The following is a 16,135-nucleotide window of genomic DNA, read 5'->3' as shown; positions in this document are numbered from 1 at the left end:
ATCATGTAGGCAGTTGCTTGCCGCCCGCTCAATTGTGGTTCATTCTAGTGCGTGTTGCGGCCAATTGAAGGCACATATGTGCACCGATGATGGCTGACTCAAATCGCCTCGGAAATTATTGAGACTGGTAAGGATCGAGCCTGTTGACTTATCACTTCTGACACATCGTCGTTTCGCGTTGCTCAATTCTCGTCGTATTTTCCTTATTTGACACAAACCTAATAAGTTAGTTCGATGGATCCATCACATCAAGCGGAGGATGCGGAGTGTTGGACGTTTTGAGATGGGGGTTGATGGGCAGTGGTCACCCTGCAAACTTCAGGTCCTGAAATCGGCCGTTCATAGGCAAAGCTCTGTGATAGCAACAATTCATACAAGTGACAAGATACTACTCGACGTTGACTACATCTTCGTGCCCCTCACATCCGCCGCTAACGAAGCCATAGGTCTTACGCTCGGCAACGGTCCCCAATCGAAACTCGCCGGCGGAGTCGGTGAGCGCCTGCTTCCACTTCCACCACTCCTGTTCAACGGCACAGACTGTCCATGTGTCCGAGTCCTGGATCCCGAGCTCCTTCTTCCACCGTGAGGAGGGGAATACCCGGCTCCCATAGGAGGAGACGACGGCGTGAGTTGAACGTGCAGGCCCTCGAGGTTCATGCCAGAACCGGACCTCTGAATGGATTCGAATGCTTTGGGGGCGGCAGGAGCCGCGGATGCTGAGGTATTCAAAAATGGCTCCCGCCTCACCTTCAGCAAGGCGTCTTTCAATTTATGAGCGAATCTCTCAGCATTGAGCGCTGCCGCTGTGGTGACCGCCACATTCGGCGTCACATCTCTCGCTCGTCGCGAGGCAACATCGTGGTCTGGTAGACGCTTATCTCGGAGTGGCGAGGATGTGGCCCTTACATAGGGAGGAGAGGAGGTCGACGCTGAGGGATCGTCGAGTTCGAGTTTGGACATCCGAGCAGTGAGTTTCTTGATCTCGACCATCTGTTGATCGATGGCGATATCGATATTGCGGAAGGTCCGGTTGACGGTGTCGAGGGAGGGAGGCCTGTTTCCACCAGACGTGAGAACTAATCTCAAGAAAATATATGTAGGTATACGTACTTCAGGCCAGGCTTGCCCGTCTTACTATGTGCGAGCTTCCTCTTCGAAGCTTGCAAATGACCCTCGAGTTTTTCCACAAGTTCGCGCATTGCCTTTAGATAGAAACATCAGGGTAAAGGCCTTCGTAACTGGGAAATAGTTGATACGCACCCGAATCTCCCTCCTCAGTAGCGTCTGCGTCTCCATATGCTCAGGATTCAAGCTCCTCGTCTTCAACATCCTCGTAAACTCCGCATCTGATTTAGCTATGTCCAGACGCACAATCTCTTCCTTCCTCGTCTTCGCTGTATCGACAGAATCAGTATTATTGTCGTCGTCAACGCAGAATGGATGATGTGACAGGACAAACCTTTGAGCAAATCGCTCTCTGCCTCTTGGACTGAAAGTCGGTATCCGTCACACAGCTTCTCCAGTGCCTCGACCTCCTTCCTAGCATCCTTGACCTTCTTTCCGAACATTTGGATGTCGTTCATTGTTGGTACACCTTGCTGTTGTGCAGCGGGGGATGGACGGATCAACTCTTCCCGCTTCTTGTTCGCCTCCTGGGCCAATGTCTTCAACTGTAACAGAAAATCAGCGAATGAAAAGGGGCAGACAGTGAAAGTTGTGCTTACGTCTTCCAACTCCTTGCCCAAATCGACAAACAGCTTCGCACACTCCCTCTGCATTCCCTCCTCCAAAGCTTCCAACGGCGTCTGCGTCGGCACTTGTTTCTGCGGCTGAGCACCTTGCCCGGGAGCTGGAGCCGGAGCGGGTGAGAACACAGACCCGAAAGCCGTCTTCTGTTGAGGTTGGACAGACGGTGGGGCCGGCTTCGTACCCGACGGAGGCGTCGTAGAGCCCGCACCCGAACTGGGAGTCTTGTTGAAAAGACTCCCACCAGATGGCGCTCCCCCGCCAAACGCACTACCCAGCGTCGTCGGAGCTTTTGTCCCGGGTGCGGTCTGACCCGCCGATGAGGTGGCACTTGGTCTTCCAAACCCAAATGACGAAAGGAGTGGCGGTGTTTTCGGTCGTGGTGATTTCTTCTCGGTGCCCGGTGGCGAAAGGACGGTAGGCATGATGATAGGCTCTGGTTTGAGTATAGGGGGCGGTGTTCCACGCGTCGCGCTACCAGCACCGAACAGAGTTGAAGTTGGAGGCTTGACTTCGGACGGGGATGTTCCTGCGGTGGAGGGGGCGACAGGAGGGGAACCCCATGAGCCGAAAGCAGGTTTGGGTGAAGCAGGTTTGGGTTTGGGTGCAGCCAGCGATGGTGTGCCAGTAGCTTTCTTCTCCGTTTCCTCGTCACCGGCCACTGCCTCTCCGGCCAAGGGCGAACTGCGAAGCGGTCGTGTGCTGGGACGACCGAGACCGATCGCTGCGCCCAAGGCAGGAGATCCTGACGGCGACGGTGCTTGTGGCGTAGGCTGGAACACCTCCGCGGCTTGCAGCTTCGGAGACCCAGGAGGAGTGGTGCTCTGAGCTCGAGAGCCAGTCTTGGGCATCTCGGGTGTGGTAGGCTCGATCTTGATACTGGGCTTGGGCGTGAGGGTGGCAGAGCGTGAAGGAGGGACCGGAATCATGGAAGGCCTGACGGTAGTTTTCTTTTCTTCTTCAGCCGCCTTGATTTCAGCTTCGGTAGGAAGGGGCTTGGTCTCCGTGGCGTCGGTATCTGGCTCATCCTCCTCTGGAATCTGCTCCAATTCGGTCGGACCAATGATCTCCTCTTCGAACTCATCGTCATCCTCGTCCTCGTCTTCTTCGGGTGGCTCCTCTGGCTCGTATCCATCTGACAAAAAGTCCACCGTATCATCGATATACTCTTCTCCCTCTGCGTCTTCCGAAGTAGGCGAAGGCGGAACTTGCTGTTCGGCCCCTTCATCCTCTGCTTCTTTGCCTTTCTCTTCCCTCGAGACGTCCACGAACGACGACGCAGCAGAGTCTGTACTCTGCGACAGTTCCTCTGTAGCAGCCGCTTTCGGAGGCGTAGGGGCTCTCGACGATCCCTTGACCTCCTCAGGTTTCCCTTTTGGCGTCGTAGATGCCTCAGGCTGAACAGGCGGAGGCTTCTGCGGAGTTGTCGTAGGCGTCGTCGACGGTTCTTCCTTCTTCACCTCCTCTGTCGCCTTAGACTTCAACACATCATTATCACCCTGACCCCCTGCCTTCAACAATTCAAGGAAGGAGGGCTTGGGCTTGTCTGACTGCCCGGCCAGCTTCCCAAACGCACTCTGCCCCCCGCTGAACGCACTGAACGCCCCAAACCCAGAAGGAACCGCAGGGGTGCCCAACGGAGTCGTCGAAGCTGGCGTTGTAGATTGAGGCGGAGAAGGCGTAGCCGGCTCCGATCCGAACGAGGACGACTGACCAAACGAAGAGGATTGCCCGAATGCAGATTTCCCGAATGCAGACTGTCCAAAAGCAGACTGCCCGAACGCAGACTGCCCGAAAGCGGGTTGACCAAACACCGACTTTTGAGCCCCTAGAGCGGACGGTTGTCCGAACGCAGACACCGGTGGTTTCCCGGCTGGAGTAGTCGTAGTCAGGTCGGAACTCGAGAAAGCTCCTCCACTGAAAGCACTGCGGCTGTCACTGTCCTGCGACTGTTTCGCCGCCTTCACGAACGGAGATTCCTCGTTCAAGCTTACCCCAAAGCCAGTCCCGGAGAGTTTGCTTGCAGTGAAAGGCGACGCCGTCGTCTTGAAGCCCGAGAACGCGTTCCCCGTAACCTGTGGTTTTGCCGGTGCTGGTGCCGGTACTGGAGCTGGTGCAGGTTTTGGAGAATTGTCCGGAGACGAAAGTGGGGATTCCAGCCCGTGGGCTTTAGGTGGCCGCATAACAGGCGTGGTGGGTTCGGACGGGGGAGAAGCGGGTGTAGCGAACGCAGGAGGCGCTGCGGGTGGTGGTGAATCGGAGGACATGGATGGGTCAATGTTGGTTTGGGGAGGCGGTGGCATCTGTGCCGGTGTAGACGGTGTGACGGAAGGAGAAGGTGTAGACGGTTGACCACCGAAAGCTGGAGCGCCGAAAACCGTCTGAGGACCTCCACCGAAGGATTTGATACCTTCACTATTACCAGCAGTCTTCCAGGCGGGAGTGCTCGAATCGCCCTGTTTTGCGGCGGCACCGAAAGAAGACAACCCAGATGTGGCGTAACTGCCAAACCCTCCACCGCCACCGAAAGCAGACCCGGACGAAGCTGGCGCGGTAGGTGTGGCGCTCGGTGAAGGACTTCCAAAGCTAGATTGACCGAAGGCGGGCGCACCGAAGGCAGAAGCAGGTTTTGCTCCGAAACTGCTCTGTCCGAAAGCAGGCTGGGAGCCAAAAGAGCTCTGTCCAAAAGCGGGAGCGGTATTAGCGGTGCTCATACCGAAGCTAGGCTGCCCGAATCCAGACGAAGGTGCTGGCGCGGGAGGAGTCGGTGAAGCGGCTGGTTGTGCAGGTTGTGTAATTTGCGCCCCGAAAGATCCGAACATGTTATTGCCAGTCGCGCCTGAGTTTGACTGAGAGGGGGCATCACCGCCGAGAGACATACCACCAAAGCCGAAATTGGGAGCAGCTGCCTCTGTCGGAGTATCGTCCATCGATTCTGACAACTGTTCTTGTATAGGGGGTGCGGGTGCTGGAGTAGGGGCTGGGGGAGTAGCTGACCCGAAAGCTCCAAAGCCTGTCTGGCCGAACTTCGACGGGCCTGCCGTAGCGAAAGCAGAAAATGCGCCTCCGGCCGACGACGAACTGGGTGCATTTTGTCCAAACGCTGAGCCCGACGAAGCTTGTCCGAACGCTGGTTGTCCAAAGGAGGGCTGTCCAAACGCTGAAGTGGGCTGTCCGAAACCCGATGGTTGCCCAAACGAAGAAGGTGTGGGGGTGGGGAAGGAGGTGGTTTGGGCGGGCTGTTGGGCGGGCTGTTGGGCGGGAGTCGCGAGTGCTGGTGGACTGCTGAAGGCGGCGGGAGCGGATGATTCGCCGGTCAGCATACCAGGATAGGGCGTACCATTTCTGTTGATGATAAACCAAGCGCAAATTGTTCCGTCGCTACAATACGCATACGCGATTGGCGGAGGAGGGAGATCGACCGTCTCTCCGGACGCTTTAGTATCAGCGTACGATATTGTGTTGTGGAGATCCAGCTCGAACCCTAACATCGTCGTCTCCTGTGAGTCATCATCCAACGGCATGCTGGGGGTTGCGATGTCCTCGAGCGTGATGCGTTGCCATCTGTCTTCTGTGGGTGAGATGGCGACATGTCCAATGATGCCAATGTCGGCCGTAGTGCCATCGCCCATGAGCATCAAGATTTTGGCAGGATCCCAATTTCGCATGACGAGAGGGAAAGCGCCTGGCGGACGAACTGCCGTAGGAAAGAAGTTCAAAGGGATTCGAGTGTCTAGTGCCGTGTTACGCTTAGAATCATGGGAGATAACTACGTGCGTTTGCTCGGCATTGACGTCGAAAGGGTCGGTTGGGGCATACATGGTGTAGAACAGAGGATTTGATAGCCATGTGGCGTGCACGAGACTTTGGCCGTTGCTCGCGGCTGGGTGAGGAATGAACGACTTTGGGTGTGCAGGTTCCGTGGGACTGAAGGTGATGATGTCGCCACTTTTGAGACCGATCGCCAGTTGTTTCCCCTTCGGTGACCAGGCCACTGCGGAAAGGAATCAGCCAATCGTATCAAAAGGGTATATCGAAGGTGCGTACAGCTGGTTGGATATGTCTTTGGCGACCCTCCACTCCTCCACCCCGTAATTGTCTGGAATTTTGCCACGTCCAGAACTTCAAGCAGCTGGCTATCTGTGCGTCCATCTGGTTCGCGAAGCACGGCAACCAATTCAGGTAGGTCTCCTGGGTTCGGCATAATAAAGCGAGCCGGGCCACCAGTGGGCGAGGAGAATGTATGAAGTGGCTGAATCTCGTTCGTTCCAGGTGTACATAGTGATTCAGAGTCAAATACTGCGATCTCTCCACTCTTCAGGCCCATGATAAGCCTAGAGTCGTTCAAAGCGAATGCGAGATAATGGGGAATGACCGAGCCAAGCTGCATCGTTCGTTGTGGCGTGTATAGCTCCTTGTAGGTGTCCGTGACCTCCAGCAATCGCGAGCGCATATGCGATACCTGCGAGCCAGCCAAGGCTACAGGTGCTCTTTGCTGAGAATTTCATACAGAAGGCCAATATTGGAAGACTCACCTACTCCTCCTGGCCCTCCATAGGTTATAGCAAAAAACCAGCCCCGTGTATTCGAACTTGTGAAGAGCTGTGCGCGTGATGGAAGAGTGTCGAGTTGAATGATAGATGGTGATATTCTGATTCGAGCCTTGTTATTGACGAGTTTTACCGATATAAACTGTAGGACAAAACAACAATTAGCGCAACGCGGGCAACGTGCGCTTATACGACATACCTCTGGAGTCGTTTCATCAGCTTCGGCCTCCGTCCGCGAGACCTGAACCTGGGGAAAATTGGGCAGCTGGCACACATTCATATCTGAATGTGCAGATGTCCTGAGGAAAGTGACAATGTGATGATGGTGGAAGAGAGGAAGCCGTGTTGGCTTGAGTCAATTGTAGACACTTTCGCACAACTTTCGCAGGCGCGAACGCGACGCGTCGTCACGTGCATTGGTCTCGGCCAGAGTCTCGGAGCTTTCCGACGAGTTCGCTCAGTGTTTGCCACACGTTAGTTCTGTCCTTTCTTCCAACTTCCCCCATCTCTTGTATCTTTCCCTCTCTATCTCTTGTCTATCGCGTCTTGCGGCTTACGATTTGTTGTTAGGTCATGTGTATATGACCACTAGTACTCCCTGGTCACCCATCCCTCCAGTTGTCTTTCGACTGCCGCTAGGCTTCATATGCATGCTTCTGACGTCGTCGAATTGATCATCACACCTACAACATAAATAACGTTCCGAACAGTCACCGACAATTATTGAGGTCTAAAATTATGTTCAATGAGTCTTTACCGTGTATACCATGCATACTCGCCAACAGTTTCCTCAATACTTGCTCTCTGGGCTGCTTGTGCTCGATCGAGCCTGCCCTGCACTCATCACGTTTTCTCAGATATCGTAGAGCTCAAGCAACAAACAGTCAGACTGGACTCAAGAACCTTCCGCCAAGAGCTTTCCGTCGCCGGCACCGAAGTGGTAAACTTCGGTACCAGACTATTAGATGTGACTTGTCATGAGGACCTGCCTCTGTAGAGGGTGATTATCGGCATACCAGAGGGGTACAATAGAGGCTGGCAGCTCGAGAACAGAGTTATGCGCGTGGAACAAGGTGTGTAGTTAAATGGCAGGCCCGAGACACTCCAGTCGCTGATCTCTTGATCAGAGTGCACATGGTTTTTCCGAAACTTCGACTCGTATTCTTTCTTCCGTGTACCCAATTAGTCGTACGTTGTCGTAGCATTGCGACCCACCGACATTGGAGCCCATGGTGACCCAGGGCGATGTTCATTAAGCCGGAACTTTCTCGCTTCAAAACAGCACAAGATGATATCCATATCGGAATCAATTCGGGGTTGCGTTGTCAACAAAAAGGAGAGCGACAGAGAGATATAGCCATCAGCTTGATCTCGTCCTCAGGCCAGTTTTCCTAACCTCTCCACCAACTTCTCGTCATGTTTTCTTTCACTAGTCTTCTCACCGCTTGCGCCGTCATCACCGGTACCCTCGCATTTCCCTGGACTGCTGACCAGTTTAACACCACCCTCACCCCACGCGCCGGTACTCCAAGTGAGACCGGGACCAACAACGGTTTTTACTACTCTTTCTGGACCGACGGTGGAGGGGATGTGACCTACACCAACGGTGATGCCGGCTCTTACAGTGTCCAGTGGACAAACTGCGACAACTTCGTTGCCGGTAAGGGCTGAACCCTTCTCACCGAACTCCTGTCCCACGCGCCCGTATTGACATGAACACTAGGAAAGGGCTGGAATCCCGGTGCCTCCAGGTACACACGAACCCTTCTCATCTCATCGAACTCCTGCTCCACGCGCCCGTATTGACATGAGCACGTCGTTACCAGATCCATCTCTTACACCAGTACCTTCGCGCCAAGTGGCAACGAGTATCTTTCCGTCTACGGCTGGTTTGAGAATCCGCTCGTCGAATACTACATCGTCGAGAGTTTTGGCAGCTATGACCCTAGCACCGGCGCTACACAGCTCGGTTCAGTCACCTCTGATGGCTCCGTCTACAATATCTACCGTACTCAGCGCGTCAACGAGCCCTCCATCGAAGGTACCGCGACGTTCTACCAGTACTGGTCCGTTCGTCAGACCCACCGTACAAGCGGGACCGTTACCGTCGCCAATCACTGGAGCGCGTGGGAGGGGGCCGGCTTGACACTTGGCTCGCCCAACTACCAGATCCTTGCGACGGAGGGATACCAGAGCAGTGGTTCTAATTCAGTTACGGTTAGTGACGGTACGACGAGCCCATCTAGCGCTCCAGCACCGACTAGCACGTCTGCGGGTTCTGCTCCGACCTCGTCCTCCCCTCCATCAGGATCTTGCTCCGGTATGTTTGTTTTCTTATCGTAAGGAAGGCCTTGCTCTGACTCCTTACTCGACATTCAGCCCTCTATGGTCAATGTGGTGGAATAGGATTTGCGGGACCCACTTGCTGCTCCTCTGGAACTTGTCAGTGCTTTTAAGATGTTTTCTCGACTCTGGGGTACTGACTTCTCGCACAGGCAAGACTTCCAACTCCTACTACTCTCAATGCCTCTAGATAGGAGTGCACGCACTCGTAGCTGGTGAGTTTTGCCGTGTTATGAATGATCGAACCTCTGTCGATTGCTGATGATCGTTTTAGTAGGTCGTGGTTCGTGCTTTTGTATGCAGACGTTTGCGACCACTCTATCGTGGTTGTGTTTGAAAATCTTGGAATGTGTTGTACAAGGGTTTCGTACGAGAAGCGCTCGTGTAGTTTGTTAATAGCGCTGCTGGCATGGATTGGAAATTCAGAGGCTGTCATCCTGCGATTCGCTCTCTCTCACGACGTGTCAAAGATCTACACAGAAAACTAATACGCCTGACGGTAACGTTCGAATGAGTTCCTGTTCGGTAGGTGTAAGAGCAGCCGGAAGCAATACAAGGTGCCAAGCTAACAAGATCTTATGAGTGTCCAAAATTGTGAAACGAGAATACATAAAGAGTTCGAGAATTCAAGTGTTTCCCATCGCAAAATGCTCTCGACCATCACGGCGCCAGAACCAACCACCTTGCCCGCATGAGCACAGCATGGCACGAGCTCTACTCATCAGCCTTGAAACCAACAGGCACATACATCGGCGCCCCCCTCACCCTCCGACCCGTCGACGCTCTCTTCCTCGCGCACATAACCAGCGCCAACACGCAAAGGACGGCCCCAACCAAAACGTTTCCGCCAAGCAGTCCAACGACGACAGGACCGAACCAACCCATTTGATCAGCTGAGTCGCCACCATCCGTCGAGCCCGGTCCATCCGCCTCCACACGATCCGGGGATGACGGTCCATCAGTCGAGGATGCAGCCGAACCAAGCGTCTGTCGAATTTGCTCAAACGTAGCCTCCGGTGCACTTCGCGCGAGTGCTTTCTTGCGACTGTCGTTGAAGTCTACGAGTGAGTCTTTGGGTTTTTCGAGAGGTAAGAGTTGGATATAGGCGTTCTTGACGTCGTTTTTTTCTGGGTCTTCGAAGTCTCCGTAGTCAAAGAGGGAGTAAACGTTACGAAGGAATGCATCGCCGAGGGATGCATCGAATCCTTGGCCTATGAAGTTGTTGGTGATGTATGGAATGGAGGTGCAGACGACGGTCTTCTTGTTGTCGGAGGTAAGGAAAGTCGTGATCTTGGTAAGATCGAGAGGATGGATGGGAATTTCCTGACCGCTGCCCAGCATAACATGAACATCGCTATCAGAAATACCCCTGAAACCCAATCGATCAAACATACCCGAATGTAAAGCGAACGTCTGCGGTCGAATTGCATGGTAAAATCCAATACCCATGCAGCTTGTCGAAGGTCGCATTCGGCATGCCACCGTAAATCGCATCAACGACGGTCTGAGGCAGACGAGCTTGCGTAGCGCCCGTGTCGAGGAGGGTGACATATTTTCTTTTAGGCACACCCTTCAAGCTCGAGCTCAACGGAATATTCATCCCATTTACCGATACACCATCCAACAAGACGGTCCATCGTGCCTGTGAGCCAGTATTGTATTGTTCCAACTTCGGCATGTTCCCAATGTTTTCGAACCCGTGGACGTATTCTGATATCGTGAACATCCCGTCGGAGGTTTCGTCGAGATCGCCAGAGCGTCCAAGCATGATGGAAATGAAGTTGGGAAGTGACTTGTCCTGGTAGAAGATGTTCCCGAGGGGACTTTGGCCTTGCGTAGAGTTGTGGTATGCATCGACCACGGCGGACAATATCGGAGAAGCACCATCGTCGGTATTGAATCCTAGACCAAGAATACCGAAGACTCCCTGAGAGAACAGGATGTCTTGAAACTCCGTGAACTGTGGTGGCGGGACGGAAAAAAACACCCGAGTAGTAGCCTTTTAAAGGATGATCGTACATTTGACTAGGGAAATTGAACATACCTGTGTCGCGTTCACAAAAGCTAGTAAACGATTATATTATCACCGTGACACCAGTGTGATATATAGTAGGAAAATCGTACCTTGTGACTCGACTGAGTATTCACCGATTGAGAAGGGCGCAAACGCGACGGGCCCTGCAGCTATGGGTAATATTGGGGTAATATATCCTCAAGTCGTGTTCCGAACGATATGTAGTCGTCGCAAAGACGAACCTGATCCTGCGCCGTAAGTTAAGTTTAGAGACTTGACGTCCTCAGAAAACGTAATATCTTTCAGAGTCTCTTGTGGAAACACCCAGAGGTCGGTTGAGCCTGTATCTATCTGGACAGTGACAGCTACAGCACACCGTGTCAAATTAGTTGTGAAACGAGATTATGTAAGACTGACCTTGCCCCCCAATGTCGATATCAGTACGATACTATAAGGATGTCAGCAATGTGTTATTGTTCGACGGCGGTGAAGGGGCATAAAACTCACTAAGTTGTTTCTTACGTTCGCAATATCTGGCTGGGCCGATCCGGAGGAAGAGGCACTGGAAGTTGAGCCGTACTTGAATAGGATCCCAGAAGGAGACGAGAACGAGGCTGCGCGCTTCTCTACGGTCACAGGTAAGGTAGCCTGGCACATGCCCGTCTGAAAGTGAAATAGTAGAATAAATAACAACTTCAACATCGCAGTCAAATTGGAGGAGATCTGGCAAGCGTGGAGACATGGTCGAGATCATAGGTATTTAAACCCCAAATTTGCTATGACCGGGCACAGCACCTGATGCACATCACACAGCTCTAAGTATCAGGAGGGAGAATTCCTCTAACGAGGCGGATTGTGAGGACGGCGGGTTTTACGGAGGTTCCCAAGTGGTTTCAAGTACATCTCTGCATCAGTTGCAACGATGGGCACCTAAGGCTTAGCGTTAACCTTTCGCGGAAGGTCCCTACACAGCTCTGAACTCGAGGCCATGCCCTGACTCGATACTTAGTGGAAGTTTGGTGGAAGTTGATCACGGATCGGCTGGCCCGGGAGTTTGAGTGGCGCGGCGGCGGAGTGTAAAGCTGAGGTTCAATTTGACGTAAACGATTTGCAACTTACGAACTCGAACACTCCCTCCCTGCAAGATATGTACAGCGACAAGTGGTGTCAGAAGCCTTCTGAGGCCGCCTAGAAGACTGTCAAGTGCGACTGACCTCATGCCACATATCGTACTAAGTATCCCACAATTTCTTTGATCAGATTTTTCCAGATTGTCTTCGCTAGGTCTGATTGCGTGGACGGCGTAGTATCTGGGAGCACCTCTTCCCCGTTCAGTCTCTGGTATTTCGAGACCTGGAGGCCCACTTCGACGCTGCACGCAGGAATTGACGATGAGAAGCGGGGAGTACAAATTCAATTGCCGAACCGAACCAACTAAACAATACGGAGCATTCCACATGAATCCAGCCCCTCCCCCTTTAGCAAAGAAACCTTCATATAAAACATTCACCGTTCTCCTTGTTCGCGTTCTTGACGCTGCTCTTCGGGTTCCAACACTTCGATTCTCCGTTCTGATAGCAGAAGTAAGCCTTGCCTCCTTTGTTGAAGCAATTGTGGGACGACAAAAAGCCATTGGAGCGGTCAGGGTCACAGCTGTATAGATGGTAGGCATATCAGTCATGTGAAACGATGAGTGTCCACGAACCGCCGGTGGATAGGCAGAGGGTATTGTGATGGTCGAATAACTCACCCCTGTGCGGCCCACGCCCTCTGGTGGAGCTTGTCTGCGCTTTGACATGAGCCCCCTGGGCCTTGATTGGCCTATAAAGTAACATGAAATATAGCTACGATCACAGCGAAAGGATTACGAACCACAACTTCATCGGTTACATTGTATAAAACAGTTTGATCTGAGGATATTTTGGGGTGAGTGAGACCTAGCTGGTTGTCGAAGGGATCCGAAGAGGAAGCAGCGACATAGGAGAAAAAGAGGAGGGCAAAGACCGAGGAAGGCCTAGGAAATACCATGATTAGTGGGTAAGACGGAAGTCACTCGGTCGGCGGAGGAATACGCCCCAGTCCTTGCTTTATATATCACGAGCTGACGATTGTAAATGAGGGCATATAACGACTTCGGAAGTCTCCTCCTGAGGCAGTAAGCGTCCGAAAGATATCCCGGAATAGGTGCTGTAGGCAGCATGCATTTTCGGCATGTTACTGTAAGTGGTTTCCGGCGCCATGAATCTCTCTACCTGACGAGATCATGAAGTGGCGTCAAGGTTTCCTTTCGGCAATAACATCAGCACAACTTTCCGCAAAGTTTCCGAGTCAGATGGTGAGGAGAAGGGCTGAGAGTCTGCTGGACAGCTTCCATAGATCCCGTTTACACGAGGAAAGCATAAGAAAAGAGATCGTGGGTGAGGCGTCGTTGTTCCATGACTCGGTAGACGATGTTCCTCCAAGGCTGTCCTGCACGGCTACTTGCACAGTTCTAACTATAGACGCAAGCAGCGAAAGCATGCTGATTCAAGAGGTCAGCAGCCATCTTTCGTGCCAGTCTATCAGTCTCCTCGACCCAACGGTCAAGGCACAAAGTCGGCGTATTGCCGCCCATCAAAGCGGATACCCCAGGCTAGCCGAATCTGGAAGGCATTCGTGAAGAATGAACAAAGGTTCAAGACACACTTGTGCCACTTCCACCACTTCCATCGTTCGTCTCAACAAGCAGGGTCTTTATCAAAGGCCGCGTAAGACTAGCAAGAGTGGAAGAAGAAGAAGTGACTCGCACCGAGTCATGAAGACAGACTTGTGATACTTAGCAAGTCTCTTCATTGCGGACGAGCAACCGTTTCGAGTAATATCGCGGCTCTGTAGGGCTGCCGCTGAAGAATGATTTCTCATTCCCGGTCCGGGCAGCGTGGAATGACATACAAAGGACGGCGCAATGAAGGCTGAGGAGTAGCTTACCCGAGTACTCTTCGTCCCCACCTTGTCCCACCCTACACTCATCATCCTGTACGCAAGGATTACCCAAACTCTTGAAAAAGCATCGTCCAAGCTGTGAGTTTACCTGCACATTATCCAGAAGACTGGCAGCCGCAGCTGATGTCCCTTACTACAGGCAATGTCTTCAGAACGAGTCCAACCCCCCTTCAGCCTTGCCCGCTCTACAGGCGGAGAAAGCCAATCGCTCCTCTCTGCGCTTCTCACAGCCGGAACACTCGACGAGATATCCAACGCAGAAGATTACGCAGCCGTCGAGCGTTACGTGAAAAGCGCAGGTAAAGCAGATGAAGCTGGAAAGACGACAGCGGGGGTGGCATTCTGGTTATATCCAACAGGCTTGCATGGCCCTTATCATGTTGAAGACGATGGAGAAGTTCAACAGCACGGAGGTTTGATCACAGCGGAACCCGGAGTGGTGGTCGGGGATGTGGTGCAGAAGGCGAGGGCGGTGCCGTTGGCGGAAAATAAGCTGGTACATGAGCATATCGCGGCAGCTTGAATGAACAGAGATATTCTCACGTTCCGAGGATTGAGCAACAATTTTGATGCGGATGGACAGGTATGAAGGCGTGTTCGATACCACACGTCTTGTAGCTCAGGTCCTCAGCAAGTACGAGCAAAGTACGAGCGACAGATATTACGTACTATATGGCGATTCATGAGTGCGATGGCTACACAAATGTATCACTTGAAGCCTGAATCAATATGGCATTAATTGCCAGGAATCAGCACATAAAACGCGACATAGAAAAAACAAGTACGGCAAGAACTGACGGCGACGAGCAAAGCACGGCGTCCAAAAGAGAGCGTGCTCGGCAGACGCCGGAGAAGATCTTTGCCATTCCGCTGATTTCTTTGAGCACTCTACTCATTCTTACAACCGCCTCCGCGTTCTCTAGTAGGATCTCTACGTGTCTCGGTTACATCCGATATTCCTGCATTATATCGTGAACCTGCGTCACAGCATAAACTGAACGACATGTCTGACTGGGGTACCGTACATCTATTTCTCTACAATTGGCCAGGGGATGAGCTGAAATGTAACGGTGTACAGAGGAATCTGAAAACGAGGCTACGCGCTCTCCGCCACCACCACCACCAGCGGTGAAAAAGCCAACGAAGAGCAAGTGGGAGGGTGAGGATGAAGAGGACGATGGTCCGGTCGTACGTCCGACTTTCGCACTGTCGAGCTCACATCTGATGTTCATGTTTCCCATCCGATCTCCGTCGATCTCTGCTGTTTTTTTTCGTCACTTGTAGAGTGACTGGGAAGCTTCATCCGACGAAGACGCAAAGAAACCAGCCCCTACTCCCACAACGACCGCGGCTCCTCCAAAGAAGAAGGGCACCTTGAAGCAAAAGCTCGCAGAGAAGGAGGCTCAGAAGGCGGCTGCGCGCGCTGCAGGAGAGGGTTCGGATGACTATGATGAAGACGCAGTGCTGGATCCGAGAGAGAAGGCTAGAAGAGATAGGGAGAGGGAGCTGAATGCCGACTTGAACAACGCGGCCGATTTGTTCGGTGCGGCTGCGCTTGGTGGTACGTCCATATTCTACCCTTCTCAAGAGACATAAATAATATGTGCACATGAGTCTGACGTTTTATCGCCCTTGTTCTATACAGGAACTTCAAACAAGGACCTCGATAGTCTACTTTCCTTCAACCCACGCACAAAAGACGACTTCGTCTCCCTCTCGAACCAGATCATCGAATTGATCATCAAGCGACACCAAGACAAACCACTTTACGCCTCATTCGTCGAACATCATGCCCGCGCGCTCGCTACGCCGTTGAAGGACGTCGAGGTAAGGAAGGCTGCTAGCGGACTCACAACTCTTGCGAACGAGAAGCAGAAGGAGCAGAGGGACAAGGCGAGCGGGAAGAAGAAGCCAAGGACCGCGGCTAAACCTGGGCTGGGTGCTGCGAAGGTTGGGGGAAAGTGAGTGTATTCTCACGTATCCTGTTCTCCGTAGCTGACGCGACGTTGTCTCCAGGTTGGACACTAACGCGTATGACGAGGCGTTGGACGACTTTGGCACCAATGCAGACGATTTCATGTAGAACAACGGCGCTTGATGTACGCATGGAAGGGACGAAGTATAGCCCATATTGTGCACTAGTTGTTGTGATTCTATAGAACGTACTATCATCTGTATCCCTCTTCGCTGTCACTTCTATTGACCCTCGGGGATGCTCACCATCATACCTCGGAGACTTGTCCCTCTATCACACATGTAGCCGCAATACTGTCGCACACTATCCTCATCTATCTAGAGTAGACGACTGACGTGAAAATCTATTAATTCTTGAAGCGTCATGTCCAACAACTGAAGAGATGACTTGACGCGATCGGTCTTGGTTTTCAGAAGAATCTTGAGTACGCCACAGTTCTTTGCTAGACAGGCCTACGCCACTCGACTGCAACTCTAGCCTAGCGTTTCCCACGGTCACTACAAATTTTGAGTCGAGTTCAAT

General features: G+C 52.6%; 4 protein-coding genes across 4 annotated transcripts; 2 read left to right on the top strand and 2 right to left on the bottom strand.

The window, feature by feature from the left end:
- Positions 1-325: 325 nt before the first annotated feature.
- Positions 326-6,608, bottom strand: STEHIDRAFT_165753 (uncharacterized protein). Its single transcript, XM_007300100.1, has 8 exons — positions 6,499-6,608; positions 6,285-6,441; positions 5,797-6,228; positions 1,728-5,743; positions 1,463-1,673; positions 1,264-1,397; positions 1,114-1,205; positions 326-1,057 (listed from the first exon to the last, which is right to left on the bottom strand). Exons 1-8 carry the CDS (start codon positions 6,577-6,579, stop codon positions 403-405), a joined length of 5,778 nt encoding a protein of 1,925 aa, XP_007300162.1. The 5' UTR covers positions 6,580-6,608; the 3' UTR covers positions 326-402.
- A 330-nt stretch (positions 6,609-6,938) lies between these two features.
- On the top strand, positions 6,939-9,136 carry STEHIDRAFT_144729 (endo-1,4-beta-xylanase B precursor). Its single transcript, XM_007300099.1, has 7 exons — positions 6,939-7,372; positions 7,427-7,959; positions 8,023-8,050; positions 8,126-8,619; positions 8,679-8,741; positions 8,795-8,857; positions 8,917-9,136. Exons 2-6 carry the CDS (start codon positions 7,716-7,718, stop codon positions 8,830-8,832), a joined length of 867 nt encoding a protein of 288 aa, XP_007300161.1. The 5' UTR covers positions 6,939-7,372; positions 7,427-7,715; the 3' UTR covers positions 8,833-8,857; positions 8,917-9,136.
- A 220-nt stretch (positions 9,137-9,356) lies between these two features.
- On the bottom strand, positions 9,357-12,684 carry STEHIDRAFT_153082 (acid protease; the record flags this gene model as incomplete). The annotated part of the gene is made up of 10 exons (XM_007300098.1): positions 9,357-9,972; positions 10,037-10,602; positions 10,687-10,706; positions 10,767-10,826; positions 10,899-11,021; positions 11,074-11,104; positions 11,179-11,282; positions 12,167-12,309; positions 12,407-12,477; positions 12,529-12,684. 10 exons carry the CDS (start codon positions 12,682-12,684, stop codon positions 9,357-9,359), a joined length of 1,890 nt encoding a protein of 629 aa, XP_007300160.1.
- A 1,857-nt stretch (positions 12,685-14,541) lies between these two features.
- STEHIDRAFT_118500 (translation initiation factor eIF3 subunit) lies at positions 14,542-15,951 on the top strand. Its single transcript, XM_007300097.1, has 5 exons — positions 14,542-14,654; positions 14,717-14,826; positions 14,923-15,199; positions 15,284-15,599; positions 15,655-15,951. The coding sequence occupies exons 1-5, from the start codon at positions 14,642-14,644 to the stop codon at positions 15,719-15,721; spliced, it is 783 nt and encodes a 260-aa protein (XP_007300159.1). The 5' UTR covers positions 14,542-14,641; the 3' UTR covers positions 15,722-15,951.
- The last annotated feature ends 184 nt before the right edge of the window (positions 15,952-16,135 follow it).

This window comes from Stereum hirsutum (assembly GCF_000264905.1).
Source record: "Stereum hirsutum FP-91666 SS1 unplaced genomic scaffold STEHIscaffold_2, whole genome shotgun sequence".
NCBI lineage: Eukaryota > Fungi > Basidiomycota > Agaricomycetes > Russulales > Stereaceae > Stereum > Stereum hirsutum.
This window is presented reverse-complemented; position numbering and strand designations above follow the sequence as displayed.